Here is a 17,939-nt window from a genome sequence, read left to right on the forward strand (position 1 = left end):
TCACTGAAAAAGTAACAGCTTCATATATTTACAATTTTTTCTTGAACCACTAGCTTTACAGTAGGTATGTTAAAGATTTTGAATCTTGCTTATATAAACAGAGGAAAGAAATTACTAATTAGCCAATGATGGAGGTTTAGTGGACTACCCAACATCAACATCTTTGCTGAGTCAAGCAATAGATTTTAAGTGATTTTTAAAAAATAATAAAACTCTGTGTGTGTGAATAATGACTTCCCAAAAGAAAGCCATCTCTCAGGATATTAATTGAAGAAAGAAGGCCTAAGGAAGCAAAAATTCTTAGCTAGAAAATAACTATTCTCATTCTTTTTTATGGGAGAAATAAAGTTATACAGAAGCACTTAATTGGGGGATTTTTTAAAAAGATTTATTTATTTATTTATGGCTGCGTCAGGTCTTAGTTGCGGCACGTGGGATCTTTCGTTGCGACGTGTGGGTTTTCTCTTCTCTAGTTGTGGTGTGCAGGCTCCAGGGTGCATGGGCTCTGTAGTTGTGCTGCGCGGGTTCCAGAGCGCGTGGGCGCTGTAGTTTGCGGCCCGCAGGCTGTCTACTTGAGGTGCGCGAGCTCAGCAGTTGTGGCACGCGGGCTTAGTTGCCCCGCAGCATATGGGATCTTAGTTCCCTGACCAGGGATCGAACCTGCGTCCCCTGCATTGTAAGGCAGATTCTTTACCACGGGACCACCAGGAAGTCCCAATTTGGGGATTTCTGAACAGCTGAGACATATTTCTCTCAAATACCAAGCATCAATTGCCTATGACTACAAAACATACATTGTTACAAAGGCTTGAATGAGATAACTGTATAAAGTACCTAACCTGTGTTTGGCTAGGTACTTTATACAGTTTTTATATTTTCAAAGCTCTTTTCTATTACTTAATTCCACAAATAACCAGCCTTTAGGTAGGCACAGTCAATGTAGCAGACAATTTTTAAAATAAACGAACAAATGGGGTAATGAGGCTAAGTGACTTGCCTAAACTCATACAGCTAGGTAAGGCTAGAAGGCAGGGCTCTGGCTCCTAATTCTCTTTCCACTAAGATGAGTAATTCCCAGCCTTTTGATTTTGGACATTGATATGTGTGAAGAGCTGCTTGCTAGTAAACTCCTAAGTGTTAGTAAATTTTGGAAATCAGAAATCTGTGAGTCATACAATAACTGCAAAATTATCCCAGCATATGTGCATACAGAGATGGATATCTGGTGATTTTCTAAAAGAATTCTTGCCAGTGTTGTTAAGACAGTTGTGGCTTTCTCAAGTGTTTTCTTTCCTTTCTTTTTGTTTTATTAATTATAAATTACCATTTATAATTAACTTAGTTTGTGACAGCTCTTTGCTTAACTGTGTATATGATGATACCTATTCCTCATCAATATTTTGATCTATAATTTTACAAAAACTAGACTATAAAATTGTACTGCAGTTTAAAGAGCAGTCACCCAAACCCTTATATTTAATGTGCATATGTGTGTGTAATACTCTCAAAATTTGCTTCTATAGTGATACTTCATATAGCCTGTAAAATTGGGCTATTTAAATAAATTATGGCATATTAACAGGCATATCAAGTTATAAAGACTAATATTAGCAGGCTATTTTAAACTAATGGGACATTTTCATAATACATATGCATAGACTATTTTGTTTCTTAATTTTCAACATCATGAAAATTTTCATACATCAAAGATAAAAGAACTTTACAATGATCACCCATATACCTAATACCTAGATTCTCTTATTAGCATTTTACTGTGCTTGCTTTATCACATATGATTCCATATGTCCATCCCTCTGTCAATCCCTCCAGTTTTTGTTTGATATATTTCAAAGAAAAATTATAGGTATTAGTATATCTCCCCCCTAAATACTTCAGCATGCATATCATTAACTGGAGTCAATATTATTTAGTTTTTTCTTTTGAAACGCTCTTTAGATTATACTACTCTCGGTAATCAATTATCAATGAAACGAAAGAATGAAGAAATAGCTGATACCGAGTCATGAAAGATAATTCTTTCAACAAATTTGATAAAAGTTTATCAGATAGCAGTTGGGAAAATTAAATCATTCAACAACTTCAATACTAAATATAGTAAAATCTCTGTAATAATTTATATCTAACTTAATTACCCAAATCCTATTATTATCCATTGTTTGTTTGACATTAAATTAGAACAGCTTATTTAAAAATTAAAGTATCAAAACACTGATTAAAAATGGGCAGAGGACCTGAGTAGGTATTTTTCTAAAGAAGACATACAGATGGCTGAGAGGCACATGAAAAGATGCTCAACGTAAGGGAAATGCAAATCAGAACCAAAATGAGATATATCACTGCACACCTGTCAGAATGGCTATCATAAAAAAGGAAAAACAAGTGTTGACCAGGATGTGGAGGACATGGAGCCCTCATGCACTGTTGCTGGAAATGTAAATTGGTGCAGCCATTATGGAAAACAGCATGGAGGTTCCTCAAGAAATTAAAAATAGAGCTACCATATGATCCAGCAATTCAACTCCTCCGTACTTTTCTGAAGGAAATAAAAACACTAATTCGGAAAGATATATGCACCCCCATGTTCACTGTAGCATTATTTTTACAATAGCCAAAACATGGAAGCAACCTAAGTGTCCAACCATAGATGAATGGATAAAGAAGTGGAACACTCTCTCTCTCTCACACACACACACACAAATATTACACTGCTATAAAAAAAGAATAAAATCTCGCCATTTGCAACAACATGGATGGACCCAGAGGGTATTATGCTAAATGAAATACGTCAGACAAAGACAAATACTATATATTTCACTTATACGTGGAATCTAAAAAAACAAAACAAATGAACATGTAACAAACAGAAACAGACTCACGGATACAGAGAACAAACTAGTGCTTGCCAGAGGGAAGGTGCGTAGGTGCATGGGCAAAATAGGTAAAGGGGATTAAGAGGTACAAACTACCAGTAAGAAAATAAATAAGTCACAGTGATGTAACATACAGCACAGGGAATATAGTCAATAAATATAACAACTCTGTATATTTACAAATCACTATGTTATATACCTGAAATTAATAGTGTAAGTCAACTATATTTTAATAAAAATAAAGTAAAATGCAAATTTGGTCCTGTTTAAAAACAAATGAAATTAAAATTATGACTAATGTTCAAGGGGCTCTATTAATTTATAAAATACTTGAGTTATTTATTAAAGATAAATGAGTATAATCTGGTTTTCATTTTGTTACTGCAACAAAAGGCTAAAAAGAATCAGCATGTCTTTAAATTGTTAAGAATACTGTGTTAGGGCAGTGGTCACCAGAAGATACTAAAACTTTCACTATAGGTATGACATTAACCTTGAAATAAAATTTATAAGCAAACTTAGAAAAAATTAAATGATAACTGAGTGAAGTGAAATCCACAGCAGCTGAGAAAATTCATCGCCTTTAAATGAATTTATAGACTATCTCTAGACTATCTACATTCTACAGTTAACTCAAAAGAGTAGAAGTAGGAATTAATAAACTGTGTTTTTGTTAGTAATTAAGTTTCTTTTTAAGAATACTTTTTCCCTAGAAAAAATCTAGTTGAAATTAGATTCTGGTCCTAATTATATCACCTGCTCAATTGTGTGATCTTGGGCAAAACTCCAGACCTGGAACTAGCGTAAGAGTGAGCACCTTGTTGTTAAAGTTCATGCCCTGTGCGCCTCCTTGGCCATACCCCAGTCCCAGCCCTACAAAGCTATTCACCTGAGTCCATTTTTTTCTTCTCTAAAAATGGAAGTATTAACTATTAAGATTTCCTAAATACAGCATTTTTAAAAGGATCAATTAGAATGAAGCATATGAAAGTACTTTGATATACAAATGAAACACAAATACACATTATTATGATTATCACTTGATTGTAAGTGATTTTTAAATAAAAACTAGTGTTGCATTTCCTCACCAACTATTCATTTGGCCAAAATATTTATATATAAACATCTATAAGCAAGAAATAAAGCAGATAATTATGGTTACTGTAAAAGTTTGCTTAACATCAACTGCTGTATAATTATGGGTGAAGTCCCTATCTTTAAAATTACAGGTAAGGTCTTGATCTTCCTTCCTTTTGTAGAATCAGTAACTGTAGCTGTGTTCTGTGGGGTGGAGTGGAGTAGGGCAGGGTGGTCAGAAGTTCAACCTTAACACAAGGGACTCTCCCTTGCTTCTACATTTTTCCCCAATCTTTCTCTAAGACAGCACTCAGACCAGAGCAAAAACGAATTTGCTTTTGAAATATTTTTCAACTGGGGTCTTTCTGTTCGCCTTTCCCAGTTAAAGGAATCTGGTATAACCAGAGACAGTGGCAGCAGGAATAAGTACCAAGGAATATGAAATCAAGGTAGATGAGAGCTAAATGGAAGAAAAACAAAAGCCAATTTGCCTAGCTGGGTACAAAGAGGAATACAACCTTGGGAGGTAAGGGCGAACACAAAGAAAAATGTCTCCTGGCTATTTGGTCTCTCTTCTTTTAAAGGTTTTTTACCCCCCCTCCCCCATTTCCTAATAACAACCTAAACCTGAAATAACATCCAGTTGTATTAGTCAACATGTAATTTCAACGAGATGCTGCTTATTTCTAATCTAGAAAGCAGGTAAAATAGATATTCTGCCTTCTTCACAACCTCAAAAATCTAAACTCTAATTATATTAAGGTTTAAAAATTGGTATGTAGTACACAATTAAGTTTTGTCAGAGAGAATATAAGCTCCTTTACACTAAAAAGTAGAAAACAACTTTAATATAATCCTTTAAATTAACTAAATTTAGCTTTAAAAATAACTCACTGCATTTCCTTTTTTTCCCTAATTTTATCACAGACAAGCAACAATCAAGAATATGTCCGGGAGCCACTGACAGAGAACATTTATTTAACTTTGGATCTTAAATATAAAAAGATAGAGGAATTCCGCTATATTCTCATTTAATCCTAGTATATATAATTAAACTCTACTGTATTCATGTCCCGTGGTTCTGTACTTTAGGGGTCCCTGTATGAGTTGATAAGAGCTTGAGAAGGATGGAGTAATTCTATTTTACGGTATTTAAGGAAAGCATTAAGCTCCGGTGTATATATATTCCAACCATAAATAAAAGATTCAACTAGACACTATGAATAGTACTTGAGAATTATTGCCTCTCATTCTGCATAATATATCTTATCATTATCCTTCAATAACTGAAAAATATGCAGTGCCTTATCATTTTACAGATGATAATACTGGGGGGCTCATAGATATTGGTAACTGTTTAAGGTCACACAGCCAAAAATTAGCCAGGATGGAACTAAGCATGCATGTCTTGTAATGCCAACTCCAGTGATCATTCCATGTCATTATAGGCACATGACTTTAGGCTCTTCTTCATGTCTGTGAATGGCTTCCGTTTCTTTAGACATGAGCTCAGTTTCACTTGTTTTCAAAAGCCTAGTGATCACGATCAACTTCTATCTCCTCTTTCTAAAATGGGGGTCCTGGTTGAGTTTAAGAAGAAAAGGGACAAGGATAGAAAATTTTTTTTTTAACTTTTGTGTAATCATCATGCCTCCTCCAGAAATGTGTCATTAAAGTTTTTTGTTTTGATATGTAGCTGCACTACATGTAGCAAAGAAATCAGAAGGCTAATAAACAGATGTCTATGACTGGTTTATGCTCATTTTATTTTTTTCCTATCCTGTCTAGTCGTCTGGCTTAACAGTGTCCTGGATTTGGTAATCATTAAGTGATTAGTATATATTATAGCAGTTCAGATTTATAATTTTAAAATCAACTGTAATTTTAAAATCAATCAAATTGCTGCCACTTCTAAGATGAAGAGGAAAACAGAAGTCTGCATTTTACATTGCTTGAGGACATTGAGTTTTGCAAGGCTTTACAGTGATACTTAGAAGATGAATTGCTAAATTTATCTAATAAATTGGTACACCAACCTCTGAAGATATTACTGAGAATAATTTGATAAATTGTGGAGATTTTTAAAAATAAAATGCAATCTGAATTTTAATGACATGCCTTTCACTATTTATTTAAAGGCAGAGATGCCACCTGTGGTTTATCATGATGCACAATTAAGTAATCACTTATTTATAAAAAGCTTTAAAGTTAAAGGAAAAAGTGAAAGCAATCATCCTCAGGTTACCTTTTTAAACTTTTTGTTACCTAAACTTCAGAAGTAGAAAAAAAATTGAAATACAAGAGACAAATAGATGGTTACAAATTTACAAATTTAACACTTCCTGAAAAATACATCACTTACTTTCTCCACTGCTTGATTTGTTCAGGATTTGTATACTCTTTCAGACATTCCGTGATATGGTCTCCAATTTTTATTAAGCACTGTCTAGTATGTTCCAGTTGTTCTCTTTCTGAAAGGCCTTTCTCGGGCCTATCAAGTTGCTTCAAAGCTGCTTTGACAGGCCTCATTCTTTCTTTACACTTTAAAACAGGAAAATAAGAACACAAATACATGTATTAAAACCATGAATTCAACAAAGATCTACTTCTTTCAATGATACTTACTTACCTGAGTAAAGATAGCATTGTCTAATGCTGAAATGAGCATTAAATCTCACCTCACAGCTCTTAAACATCAAGCATTTTTCCTTCAGACTTTATTCAGAAAGCAAGGCTTTCCATTATCATTTATCTCTGCCTAAGTAAAAGCCTTGGATTTTACTTACTTTTTATAAAAATGGTTACTTTTTACACTGTAGAACACCATTCTAAACAGACTTAAAGAACGTTAAAAGAAAATATTTCAGAGTATAACTTAATATTATGTATTGACTATAATATAGAATAAAATGTAAAAAAAGATCTTTATGTAATATATTGGCAAAGCTATTTTTATATATAAATACATAAATAATAATCTTTATATAATATAGTGGCAAAGCTATTAACATCAATATAGCTACAAGTATAACCTGTCTATTCTTGGGGCCAAAGTAGCTAATGATGAATTTTGCTTCTATCATATCTGGGCAGTCAGGGACGTGGGGGTAGTTGATGGAAACCAACCTCTTCCTTGGCCTACACAGCACTAGCACGCTAGTAAAAGGACAACACACCCAAACTGTACCATTCAGTAAAGTCCAATTTGTGTAATAAAAACTGTTAACCTTATACCAAAACCAGAATTAAAATATTACTAAAAAAGCAAACTGCAGATAAATTTTATTGTATACAAATGCAAAAACAACTTTATAGTAATTATATCCATGAGTAGCAAGTTGGGTTAGCTTGGGGAATGCAAGGATGGATCAACTACAGACAATATATTTAGTTGACCCAATGCCACCATTTATTTGAAAAAAGAAATCCTTACATCACTGCTGTGAAGGGCCTTTCTTATTATCAATTAAGTGTCTATATTATATGTGCGAATTTGTTTATGAGTACTTTATTCTGTTTTATTGACCTGTTTCTCCAAATCAGTTGGGAAACTTTCCATCTTTTGTCAGGAATAATTTAAATAACACTGGAATCATTTATTCTTTAGTTAAAATTAGAACTCAGCCAAGCCTAATGTTTTTTTAAAAAAGGGAAATTTTTAATTTCCTTTCTAATTTTTAGTGTTACTCATATTTGTTCTCTACATTTTCTGTTTCTTGTTCAATTTTCTAGTTTATATTCTGCTAGAAAATTATTTATTCAGCATATGTAGGCTGAATACATACTATATTCTAGGCATTGTTCTAGACCCAGAAAACAGAGCAGTAAATAAAACGGAGACCCTGCTTTTATGGAACCTGTAGTCTAGTAGGAGAATACAGCCAATAAATAAACAAGACACAGTGTTTAAGATGGTGACAACCATGATAAAAAAAATAAATAAATAAAGCAAGAAAGAACATGGAGCTTTCTACCTTACTTAAGATTTCAGAGAAGGGTGATGCTTGAGCAGGTATCTAAAGAAAACGAAGGAGTAAGCCATTTCAAGCAGAGGGAAGAGCAAGTAAAAATGTCCTACAACTTGTCTGACATGTTCAAGGGAACAGTATGAATTCCAGTGTCGCTGGAACCAAGTGAGTCAGGCAAACAGCAGGAGATGATGGGAGTAAACCAGATGCTGTATCTTTTAGACTATTGTTATGAATCTTTCATCCTGAACGAGAGGGAAAGCCATTCAAGGGTTTTAAACAGCAAAGTAACACAGGGTGACTTTGTTATCCCTGTAACAGTTATTGTCAGTCTGGGTTGCTGTGTGGAGTACAAACCGGGGTACGAAAAGGGCATAGAGTGAGATGGGAAGGGTGAAAGCAGTGAGAACAGCTATGAAGCTATTGAAATAATCTAGGAAAGAGGTGGCTGTGGCTTGAACCAGTGTGTTAGAGCCAATATGATTTACTCATTGACTGAATGTGAGTGGAGGAAAAAGAGAGGAATTGATACTAAAATCTATGCTAAGGTCAAGGCCTGAAGATGGGAACTGGAGCAATGATAACTAATATTTATAAAGCACTTATTAGGTACCAGAGGCTGTGTGTTCGTTGTTTTAAATTTGATTCTGACAATAGACCTTTGCAATACCATTCACTCTATTTTATAGAAAAAGAAATTGAAGCTTAGAATGAAATGACATCTGTGAAACCCAGTTTTGACCTCAAACACTTTCTTGACTGCTAAATTATACTGCTATCTAGGAAGACAGATCAATAAGACATAAGAAAATCAAGAGATGCTAAATGAGGCAAAGATGTCAAGAAAAATGAAGACTAAGACCAGTGAATTTCTTAATAATCAGAGCTATTCCCGAATACAATAAAATGTATATACCAAGAAAATCTTAATCATACAAGCTCAGAAAATCTGGCTCTGGAGTCCATGTTTAAAACTATTCCATTATTCCTTTCCATAATACAAGAGATTTTAAATCATTTATGAAGGTTAATGAAGAAGAAATTCATGCACTGGGCACAAAAGGAAACTTTCCATTTCACTGGTTATATGAACAAGTCAGATGGCTAAGGAGGAAATGTGGGCAAAGAAGAGGCAAGAGGTGCAATTTCACCTAACCTCAGTAATGGAGCAGATAGTGTAGGGGAAGCAGTTCAGAAGAGTTCAGTGTTTTCACCTCAGAAAAGCAGAATCACACCATCACCCATTCCCACCCAATACAGAGGGGGTAAAAAAACCAAAACAAAACAAAAAACCAATAGAAAATGGATAGAGAGGCTAGATTAAGATCTAGGCCATAAATAGAAAGGTTAGCCTTAAAAGTTGCTAAGGAATCACAACATGTGAACCTGGAGAAAAGATAAAAATGAAAGTCAAGAGATAAGATATATGTTCATTCAAGTAAGTAAGATGGAAGACAGGAGCTGAAACAGCTTACCTGGGAATGTCCCCAATATTCTCAGAGATTAGAGGGCTGTAAACAGCCAAAAGTGAGGAGGACAAGAAAACTGTGGTAGGAACTATGTTATTTAAAGAGCATATCTGGAACTGTATTAGGGCATGTAATGGAATCAGCAGGAAATGAATAAATGCGTTCTCAGTCTTAGTATCATCTAGTCAGAGTACACAGCAGGAGAAAATGGGACATGAAGGTGAGCTGGGGATCTAAAAGGACGTAGTAGGTCAAACACAAATATAATTTTAGAAGGTGAAAATTTCCATCTTTCAAGTATAGCATTTGATTAGTATCAGTGATAAAACTGACTTAAGATTACACCCATAAGATTATTTGGGTTCCTGAATATATACAGCAAATAAACCCTTTGGAGAAAGGCCAAGATAAATTCTCCCTGACTTCGATGAATATAAAAGCATGGTAGCATGTAAAACCAGTACATTTTAGACCAGTGTTACTCAAAGTGTGGTCTATGAACCTGTGTTAGTCCAAAGCAGGATAGGTACAGAAATTTTAGAAACCTTTATATCAGTTTGACAGTGCAAATTTATACCTACTGAATCTAGTAATACAACACCGGGGTTTATATTTTATATTCTTTTTTTCCTATTTTCATTTTTATTTTATTTTCTAAAAACACTGGTCTGTAAAAGATTAGAAAAGAAGGGTCCTTCACTGTAGATAAAAAGCACTGTTATATGGATAATAGGCTCAGGAATTGAAAAGTTTAAAATTCTAAAGTTGGAGGAAAAAAAGTTTATTCCCTAAATACCTCTTCTTAAAATCTTTAGTTTATGAAGAAGTTTTTCTAGGTTGATTCTAAATTTAGGATACCTTTCAAAATTTAAATCTATTGCTTTTGTCAACTTGAACTGCAATGCTATCAAATTCAAACATATTTCTAAAGTTAAAGTTTTAAAAGATGAATATAAATTAAATAAAATGTTATATGAATTATTCCTAATAACCAGAAACTTTACTACTTACTATGCTGAATGTCTTCTGATCTAGCTCTTCAGATTCTTCAGATATGGGAACTGGTTCACCACTTGCAGTGATATGAACTGGAGCATCCGACACTGAAGATTTCTTAGATCTTTCCTTGCTCTCAGACTTGGATTCACTCAACTGATGAAAAAGAGAAAATAAAAACATAACAACAACAAAGGCAAAAATGATTAACACTTCCAGAAGAACTATGGTCTCATTTTATTCTATAAAGTTTACTCACATTTAACATTCTTATCTATTCTATCTTTCCCCCATTTTATTTGGGGAAACCAAAAATAAAGCTATTCTGTAACATTCCTTTTAGGTAAGGCATCTAAAAAAGGATTCAAACCTGTTCTCCTCTACTAGATACCCATATGCATTTTTAAAGAACTCAGTTATTGAGACTAATTGGGCTGACAGGCAATTTATTCTCCTAAACTGTAAATATCCTGTTGTGTCACTTTCTAAATTTTATATTATGATTTGCATACCTTTTCTTCCTTTATGTCTTTTTCTTTCTGTATAGCTTCTTTTACTTTGTTTTCTCTTTTCTCTTTAAAATCTTTTTCCTTTATATCTTTCTTATCCTCTTTTTCTTTTATCTCCCTTTTAAGTTCTCTTTTATTTTCCTTTTCTTTCGCTTCCCTCTTTTCTTCTGGTTCCTTCTTTATACAAACATCTGGCTCAGGTTTTTCTTCACTGTCTCTTTCTGTTTTAACTTTTTTATTTGGATGTTTCACAGAAGTGATCTCATCCTGAAAAGTGCAAGTATGGCCAATGTATTACTAACCAAATCTCGACAAAGACTAATTTCTTTTCTTTGCATGACTATGGATTGCATGTATGTGGATTCTGAGAGAAATAATTCAGAATCCCATTAGTAATGATACATGCAATATTTACCTTCCTATAAAAATTAAGGTAAGCCAATCCCATTCAAAATTCATAACAAAATTAAAGGAGACAGAATGTCTTTAAATGGCAAATGTTTGAAAAGGAAGGACCTTTGCTCTATCCCTCTAGTGAAATATAATCTATTGGATGGGTAGAATTCTATTCTGTAAATGAGACTACATAACAAACTATAAAAAAGAACTTCAGTATCTAAAAGTAAAATTTCAAGCCTTACTTCAAACTTCAAATATGCCATGTCCCCTTTCTATGTAACAGGTTGCTTTTCTAAAACACATTCTTACCTTATCATCATCTTCATCAGACTTTTCTGAGGGCAGGGGAGAAGAATCGCTCTTTATTTCCTCTTTCATTTTTATAGACTTCATTGCTTTATTCTTCTTAGCTCTTACTTTCCTCCTTTTTGAACCTCCCTAAAAATAATTATTTTTATTCTAACCAACCCCACAGATTCCATTAAAAAGAAATCTTAAATACCACATCTATAAAGCTAAAGAACACACACTCCAACCCAATCCTTAATCTGCTGGCACTAAGCTACACCAATCTTAGAAAGTTATTATCAACAAAAGTGACATAACTTAATGAATCAAGTACAAATTAATGTGAATAAATGCTAACCAACTGTAATTATTTCTTAAAAAAAAAACAGAGTAGAGAGAAATAGGAGGGTTGTTCACCTTCCTAAATTATTATTATTTTCAACTAAATCCAATGTCACCAGAGATAGCCTTAGAAATTATTTTTAATAGTACATAGTTATTGACACTGTGGTCACAGGTAAACTTTCAAGGGTTGCTTTAGTTTCCAATCACCTCTCTTTTAGTGTCTTTTTCCTTCTTTTGTGAAACGCCCTCATAAATAAGCTTGGTGATCTTTAATGCTATTCCTTAAGCTGCCCAATGTCGCCAAATGAAACAATAATGGAAGCCTGTCCTCTCAAAAAGCACTCCAATCCACTCCAAAAGTTGCTCCCACTCTCTCTCTAAATACTAGGAAAAAACAGATCCCATTCTGAAAGACAGGACTCACTAGAGTTTTAACATGAATGCTGAGATCATTTAAGGCAAAATATTACCATATTCAAATAAAGCTAAATTACAGATAAACATACTGATGAGCCCATGCTAACCACAGGTGCCTAGGGTGATCAGAAAACTAGATTTATCTTATTCAAAAGTAAACTGCTCTTAAGCATATGTTAACTTACTGCACCAGAAAGCCTCTGAGCTTCTTTTCTTGCAAGATCTTTACTAAGTAATTTGATGAGGTAGTCCGCACGTGTCTGTAACTGTTTTGCTTGTGGTTTTTTATCAGGATCATCTGGAAGAATCTGAAAAGCAATTAATTTTTTCATCTTGTCTTAATAAATAACATGAGAAATAATAATCATTGTTTAAAAAAGGCTTACTCATTTAAAAAATATGTATAACTCACTAACAAGTTACAACTCTTAAAATCTGTAGGAATAAACAGCTTAGAATGCAAAATACATTTTTTATAGCTATGCCACAAAGATTCAATTTCTCTGGGAATGAATTCTAAATACACGAGAAAAATATCCCTCTATTCAAAATGAGACTACACAGTATGAGGTTAGAAATTTCTTTCAAATTTGTAATGGTGTATTGGCATTCAGTGTTATTAAACATCACAGTATTCTTAGATTTCCTTCCTTCTCAACAGTATATTTTAAGTATAAAGTATACAAAAATTCCTAGAATATAAAGTATCATCTATCAGGACTTCCAGGGTGGTGCAGTGGTTAAAAATCTGCCTGCCAGTGCAGGGGACATAGGTTCGATCCCTGGTCCAGGAAGATCCCACATGCTGTGGAGCAACTAAGCCCGTGCGCCGCAACTATTGAGCCTGCGCTCTACAGCCTGCATGCCACAACGACTGAAGCCCGTGTGCCTAGAGCCCGTGCTCTGCAACAAGAGAAGCCACCACAATGAGAAGCCCGCGCACCACAACGAAGAGTAGCGCCCACTCGCCACAACTAGAGAAAGCCCGCGTGCAGCAACAAAGAACCAACACAGCCAAAAATAAAAAATTAATTAAAAAAAAAAAGTATCGTTCATGTAGAAGATGACCCAAAGCATGTACTGTGAGGAAACTTTTATAATGAAAACATAAACTAATTTTGTTTCACAGTAGCAAATGACAAATATCTGAAGGTTCCCATTTGTCCATGAAGAAGTAAAATATAAAAAGATAAATGATAAGCATAGGGCAATGCTTCCAATGTTTTCCATTCTAGGCAAAGAAATGATCATAACTAGTGTGGTGGCATCAAATCACCAAAACTCCTAAATATTGTTTGTTATTTAAAAAAAATATATAAACACACACACATAAAAAACAATCCTTTTTTGCTCTTGAATAATATAATGACTGAATGACAGACAGGTTTACTTTTAACCTGATACTATGAAGAAAAATATAACTATGCCTCAATAACAAAAATGTAATTTCAGAGGTAAAGCAGAATCTAGAGAGCATTTAAATTCAATCCCTTCATGAAAACCAGATTCCAAAGAAGCCAAGGTCACACAGCTAACTAGAGCCATGGTTTCCTGACTCCCAGCTGAGTTTATTTCTAACATAATTTAAAGGCAAAAAATTCAATTTAACATCAGTGGTCAACAGAATCAAGAAATATTTAAGTACCTTGTGTGTCAGACTGAGGTCAGGATCCATTTTAATCATTTCCCAGCTTCCATATCCGTATTCGTAGATACCAATTAACAAATTGGAATCATCTTCTTTGCCCCAGTCTATATCAAAATGAGCTGCCTTCGTGTGGCATGGGATGATATACCTATCATTAAAGTTAACAGCCACTGTCAAGTTATAATTGCCTTATTAAAAATTAATTTTGAAAAACATATATGAGTCATTACAACTTCAAAATACTATGCTTTATTTTATTTTTAAAAACATTTTATTCAAATTGGCCAATGGCATAAAAAACATTTTTAACATACATTCATATCCAAATTATTGAATAACAACAAATATTTTACAATGGAAAAAGTAAACAACTCACTGCTTTCTTTCTTCTGGATCTGAAGGAATGGATTTGTGCAACGGTATTAATTCTTCTTCATGGGAGATGACTAGCTTGGCATTCACCTGTACTCCTGATATTCGGAACGTTGGACCCTTTACTTTTCCAAGTCTACCACCTTAATTTATTTGAAAAAGGATATTAAAAAGTATAAAATATATACTACGAAACACAAAGCAAAATATGTTATTACTTATATAAATAAGTACTATTACTTATTTACCTATATTTTTAAGTATTACTTATTTGTGTTAAGGGGAGGCTTGCTGGCAAACCTAAATTTCACTCGAGATTTTTCAGTACATACTACTGATTATAATATAGCACACAAAGATTCACAAAAAGCATTTCATGTACTTTAGCAAATGCATAAGATACATCAATCTATTAATATGTCAGCCTTTCTAAATAAGAGTTCCAGTATGATTTTTTTCAGTACATCTAATTACTGAATCTATTTTTATTTAGATAGATGAATTACAAAATAAGTATAATGAAGTAACTATGCTAAAACCATTATCACATGTGTACACTTATAATATCTCATCTATACTAAAAATATAGTACAACTAACAATAATTCCTGATGTTACCTCCCAGCCAGAAAATATACCAGGCAGATGGATTCTACTGCCTTCAATAATACAATTCTGCCGCCCATTTTCTATTACCCAGAAATGGCCTTGCTTTGTTTTATAAAGCATCTTTTAAGACTAATGAATAGGTAACTTAAGATATAATACCTAACTAACTCAATAAAAGCATATTTTGAAAATTCCATTTACCTCTCTTTAAATCACGTTCATTTTAGTATTACCTGTTCGTTCTGTTCCTGAAGAATTGTCCTTTAAAGCTTTAATGCAACCATTATGTACCAATTCTCCTAGTCGTCTGAGGTCTGTCTCTGACTTATCAACTAATTCAGCATCTCGAGCAATTGCATCTAATCTGTAATAAAATAATACAATTTTCAGGTAAATATGCAGAATAAAATGGAGCCATTTAAGACAGATATTATAAGAGTAAAGTTCTATAATTTTTTTATTACTATACACTGAGAAAATATGAATAATAAATGTTCAAAACATTTTTTTCATCATCTAAAATAATTATGTAAGTATTTCATTATAACTTCATGCAAGTCATCCCAAAATAAAACTGAAAATATCTCTATTTTAAGATGGAGTTTTGGGGAGAAAAATAGAATTAAACCAATTTGAGTCTCTGCCACTCTATAATTAACATAGTGGTTATAGCAGTTATTGAGAATAACTGTTAAACAAAATTGGTCTTTAAGTCAGAGGCTAGGTTAGCAACTTAGCTTCTCTACGGATGAATCTGCTATTTTATAAGCTTGTGATGAAAAAGTAAGAAAAAGCATTTGAAAAGTAGCTTACAATTATAAAAATGCAAATGTTTTACAGGCCATGTATTTTATAGAAAACTTCATTTGTAGGTAAAACTTTAGAGACTAGAAAGGATTAAGGATAGTACAAAAAGCTTTCAAAAATCTATCTGAAATTTGCTTTCTGCAGGTTAACTTTGTAAAAACCTTTTACAGCAAATTTAACAATAGTACAAATAAAGCTGACAGCATGTGATACATTCTATAATTCTATTGAGAATGACAGATGTATTTACCTTTCCAGAGGGCCACCAAATTTCTTGTAACTCTTGATAAACCTAACAGAAATTAATTGTTTGGTTTAAATGTGGGCTTCACTATTCGTTAAAAAATAGATATAAATATATAGAAATAATACTTGTTAGTATAAAAATTAATTCAAGGCACTGTTACTAACAAAAATGAATAAACTATGCTTGAATCAAAACATTAAAACATTAAGATAAACCACGTAAGACAAGATATATTTTTTAACACCCAGGATGATGTTTAGAAACCAATATAAATAAAACAGAAGCTAAATTTTATTTTAGAAATTATTTTTTTCACAAGACAAAAAAGGTTCAAGGCTACCAGAGTAAGTGTCTCCAGAATTATCAATCATATTACACCTCCTCACATTTTAAGTGTAGATAAAAGTTTACTGAGTATAGCTTTAATTCAGATGTATGGTATTATACCAACAATGGAAAAATAAATATTACTTAAGAACAAAGCTACCCAAGTGGTTGATGGATGGGGGAAAATATCCAGGAAAAGTAGAAGTTGAAATGCCTCTTCAACTAGAGACAGAAAGTCCAGCAAATCAGGTGGTCACAAAAGTACCCTAAACAAAATCTAACAATATATTTAGTTTTCTGGTAGAAAAAAATGAGGAAGAACTTTATCAGTCAGGTCTATGATTTAGAAGAAAAGAGTTACAATGGCTTGAAAGAAACAACAAACTCTCAAAATACAACAACGAACAACCTTTCACAAATTTCATATGCAAAAATATTACATAAACAAAGTAAGCTGCTATCCCATTCCCCTTAAATAAATCTGTATATATGAACAAACATATTTTGAAAGAAAACTACAATTTATCCTGCCTGGCCAATCTTACCTCAACTCCTATTTGGACATATCAGAAACACTTTTAACATGGTTAGTTTCAAAAAACCAATCACCTCAGTGTAAAAAAACTAGAGAAATATGGAAGTAAATTACTCCCACGTAAAGAGTAATGTTGGGAGTCATAAATACAGTCAGAATTTTTAATAAATAATCTAATGTACTGAAATATACATTCATTATTCAAAAGGGCCACTATTCTGAACCACATTAATAAAACCAAAATAATTTAGCTGTCTAAATAGAGTACCAATAAATAAGTAACACAGCAAAGATTAATGGCAAACTCATTTTTTACCCATAGTTATAAAGAACAATCAAAAGCAGAACCACCCAATCCCTACACAATTATCATATATTTGCCTCCTCTAAAACTTTCATCTTAATCTTTAAAATTTATGGAATTTGTTTTAATTTCACCCCCTACTAAAAGCAAGTCGAAGTAAAAACGGTCTTATGTCATCTTACCGCCGAATTTCTGCATCACTAAATCCTTTAATATTTTCCCGAGGGATAGTTCGTGGTCTTCCACGTTTCTTTGGCCTTTTCCTTTCTGAGACTGAATCACTATCAGATCCAGAGTATCTCCTACTTCTACTGCGCCTCCCTTCACTTCCATTGAAACTAATCTGGAATTTGAAAATAAAATTTTGCCCAAGTTTAGGTAAAGCAGGCTTCTATGTTAAGGGTGAAGAAAACATTATAAAACATTGACAAAATTAACAAATATGTATCAAAAATATTACATAAACAAAATTAAAAAGCAAACAAAACAGAAAAAATATAGCACATTAATGACAAAGAGTTATTAACAGCCTTAACACTTAAAACATTCTCATAAATCAGCAGGAAAATACCCATTACCCTTTTGTAAAAATATATGAAAGGTTATTAAAAAGCAATCAAATAACATAAACACAGAATTATACAACCTCATTGGTATATTTCTTAAAATGTGAATTAAAGTTACAGTGCAATGTAGTTCTTTCTTTAATCCATCAACTAGACCAATACTAAC

General features: G+C 33.0%; 1 protein-coding gene across 3 annotated transcripts in view; it reads right to left on the bottom strand.

The window, feature by feature from the left end:
- The window catches only part of CHD1 (chromodomain helicase DNA binding protein 1), a 76,327-nt gene that overhangs the window by 5,571 nt on the left and 52,817 nt on the right, over positions 1–17,939 (bottom strand). Inside the window, exons 24-33 of one of the 3 annotated variants that reach the window (XM_036845669.1) lie at positions 17,390–17,550; positions 16,045–16,086; positions 15,221–15,351; positions 14,384–14,522; positions 14,005–14,155; positions 12,545–12,667; positions 11,619–11,747; positions 10,914–11,177; positions 10,417–10,557; positions 6,331–6,509 (exon numbers count right to left, since the gene is read on the bottom strand). In XM_036845669.1, coding sequence (XP_036701564.1) covers positions 6,331–6,509; positions 10,417–10,557; positions 10,914–11,177; positions 11,619–11,747; positions 12,545–12,667; positions 14,005–14,155; positions 14,384–14,522; positions 15,221–15,351; positions 16,045–16,086; positions 17,390–17,550 — 1,460 coding nt within the window. The remainder of the gene's footprint in view (positions 1–6,330; positions 6,510–10,416; positions 10,558–10,913; positions 11,178–11,618; positions 11,748–12,544; positions 12,668–14,004; positions 14,156–14,383; positions 14,523–15,220; positions 15,352–16,044; positions 16,087–17,389; positions 17,551–17,939) is intronic. The other 2 variants (XM_036845670.1, XM_036845671.1) reach the window with 2 other exon arrangements.

This window comes from Balaenoptera musculus, chromosome 3, assembly GCF_009873245.2.
Source record: "Balaenoptera musculus isolate JJ_BM4_2016_0621 chromosome 3, mBalMus1.pri.v3, whole genome shotgun sequence".
Classification (NCBI taxonomy): domain Eukaryota; kingdom Metazoa; phylum Chordata; class Mammalia; order Artiodactyla; family Balaenopteridae; genus Balaenoptera; species Balaenoptera musculus.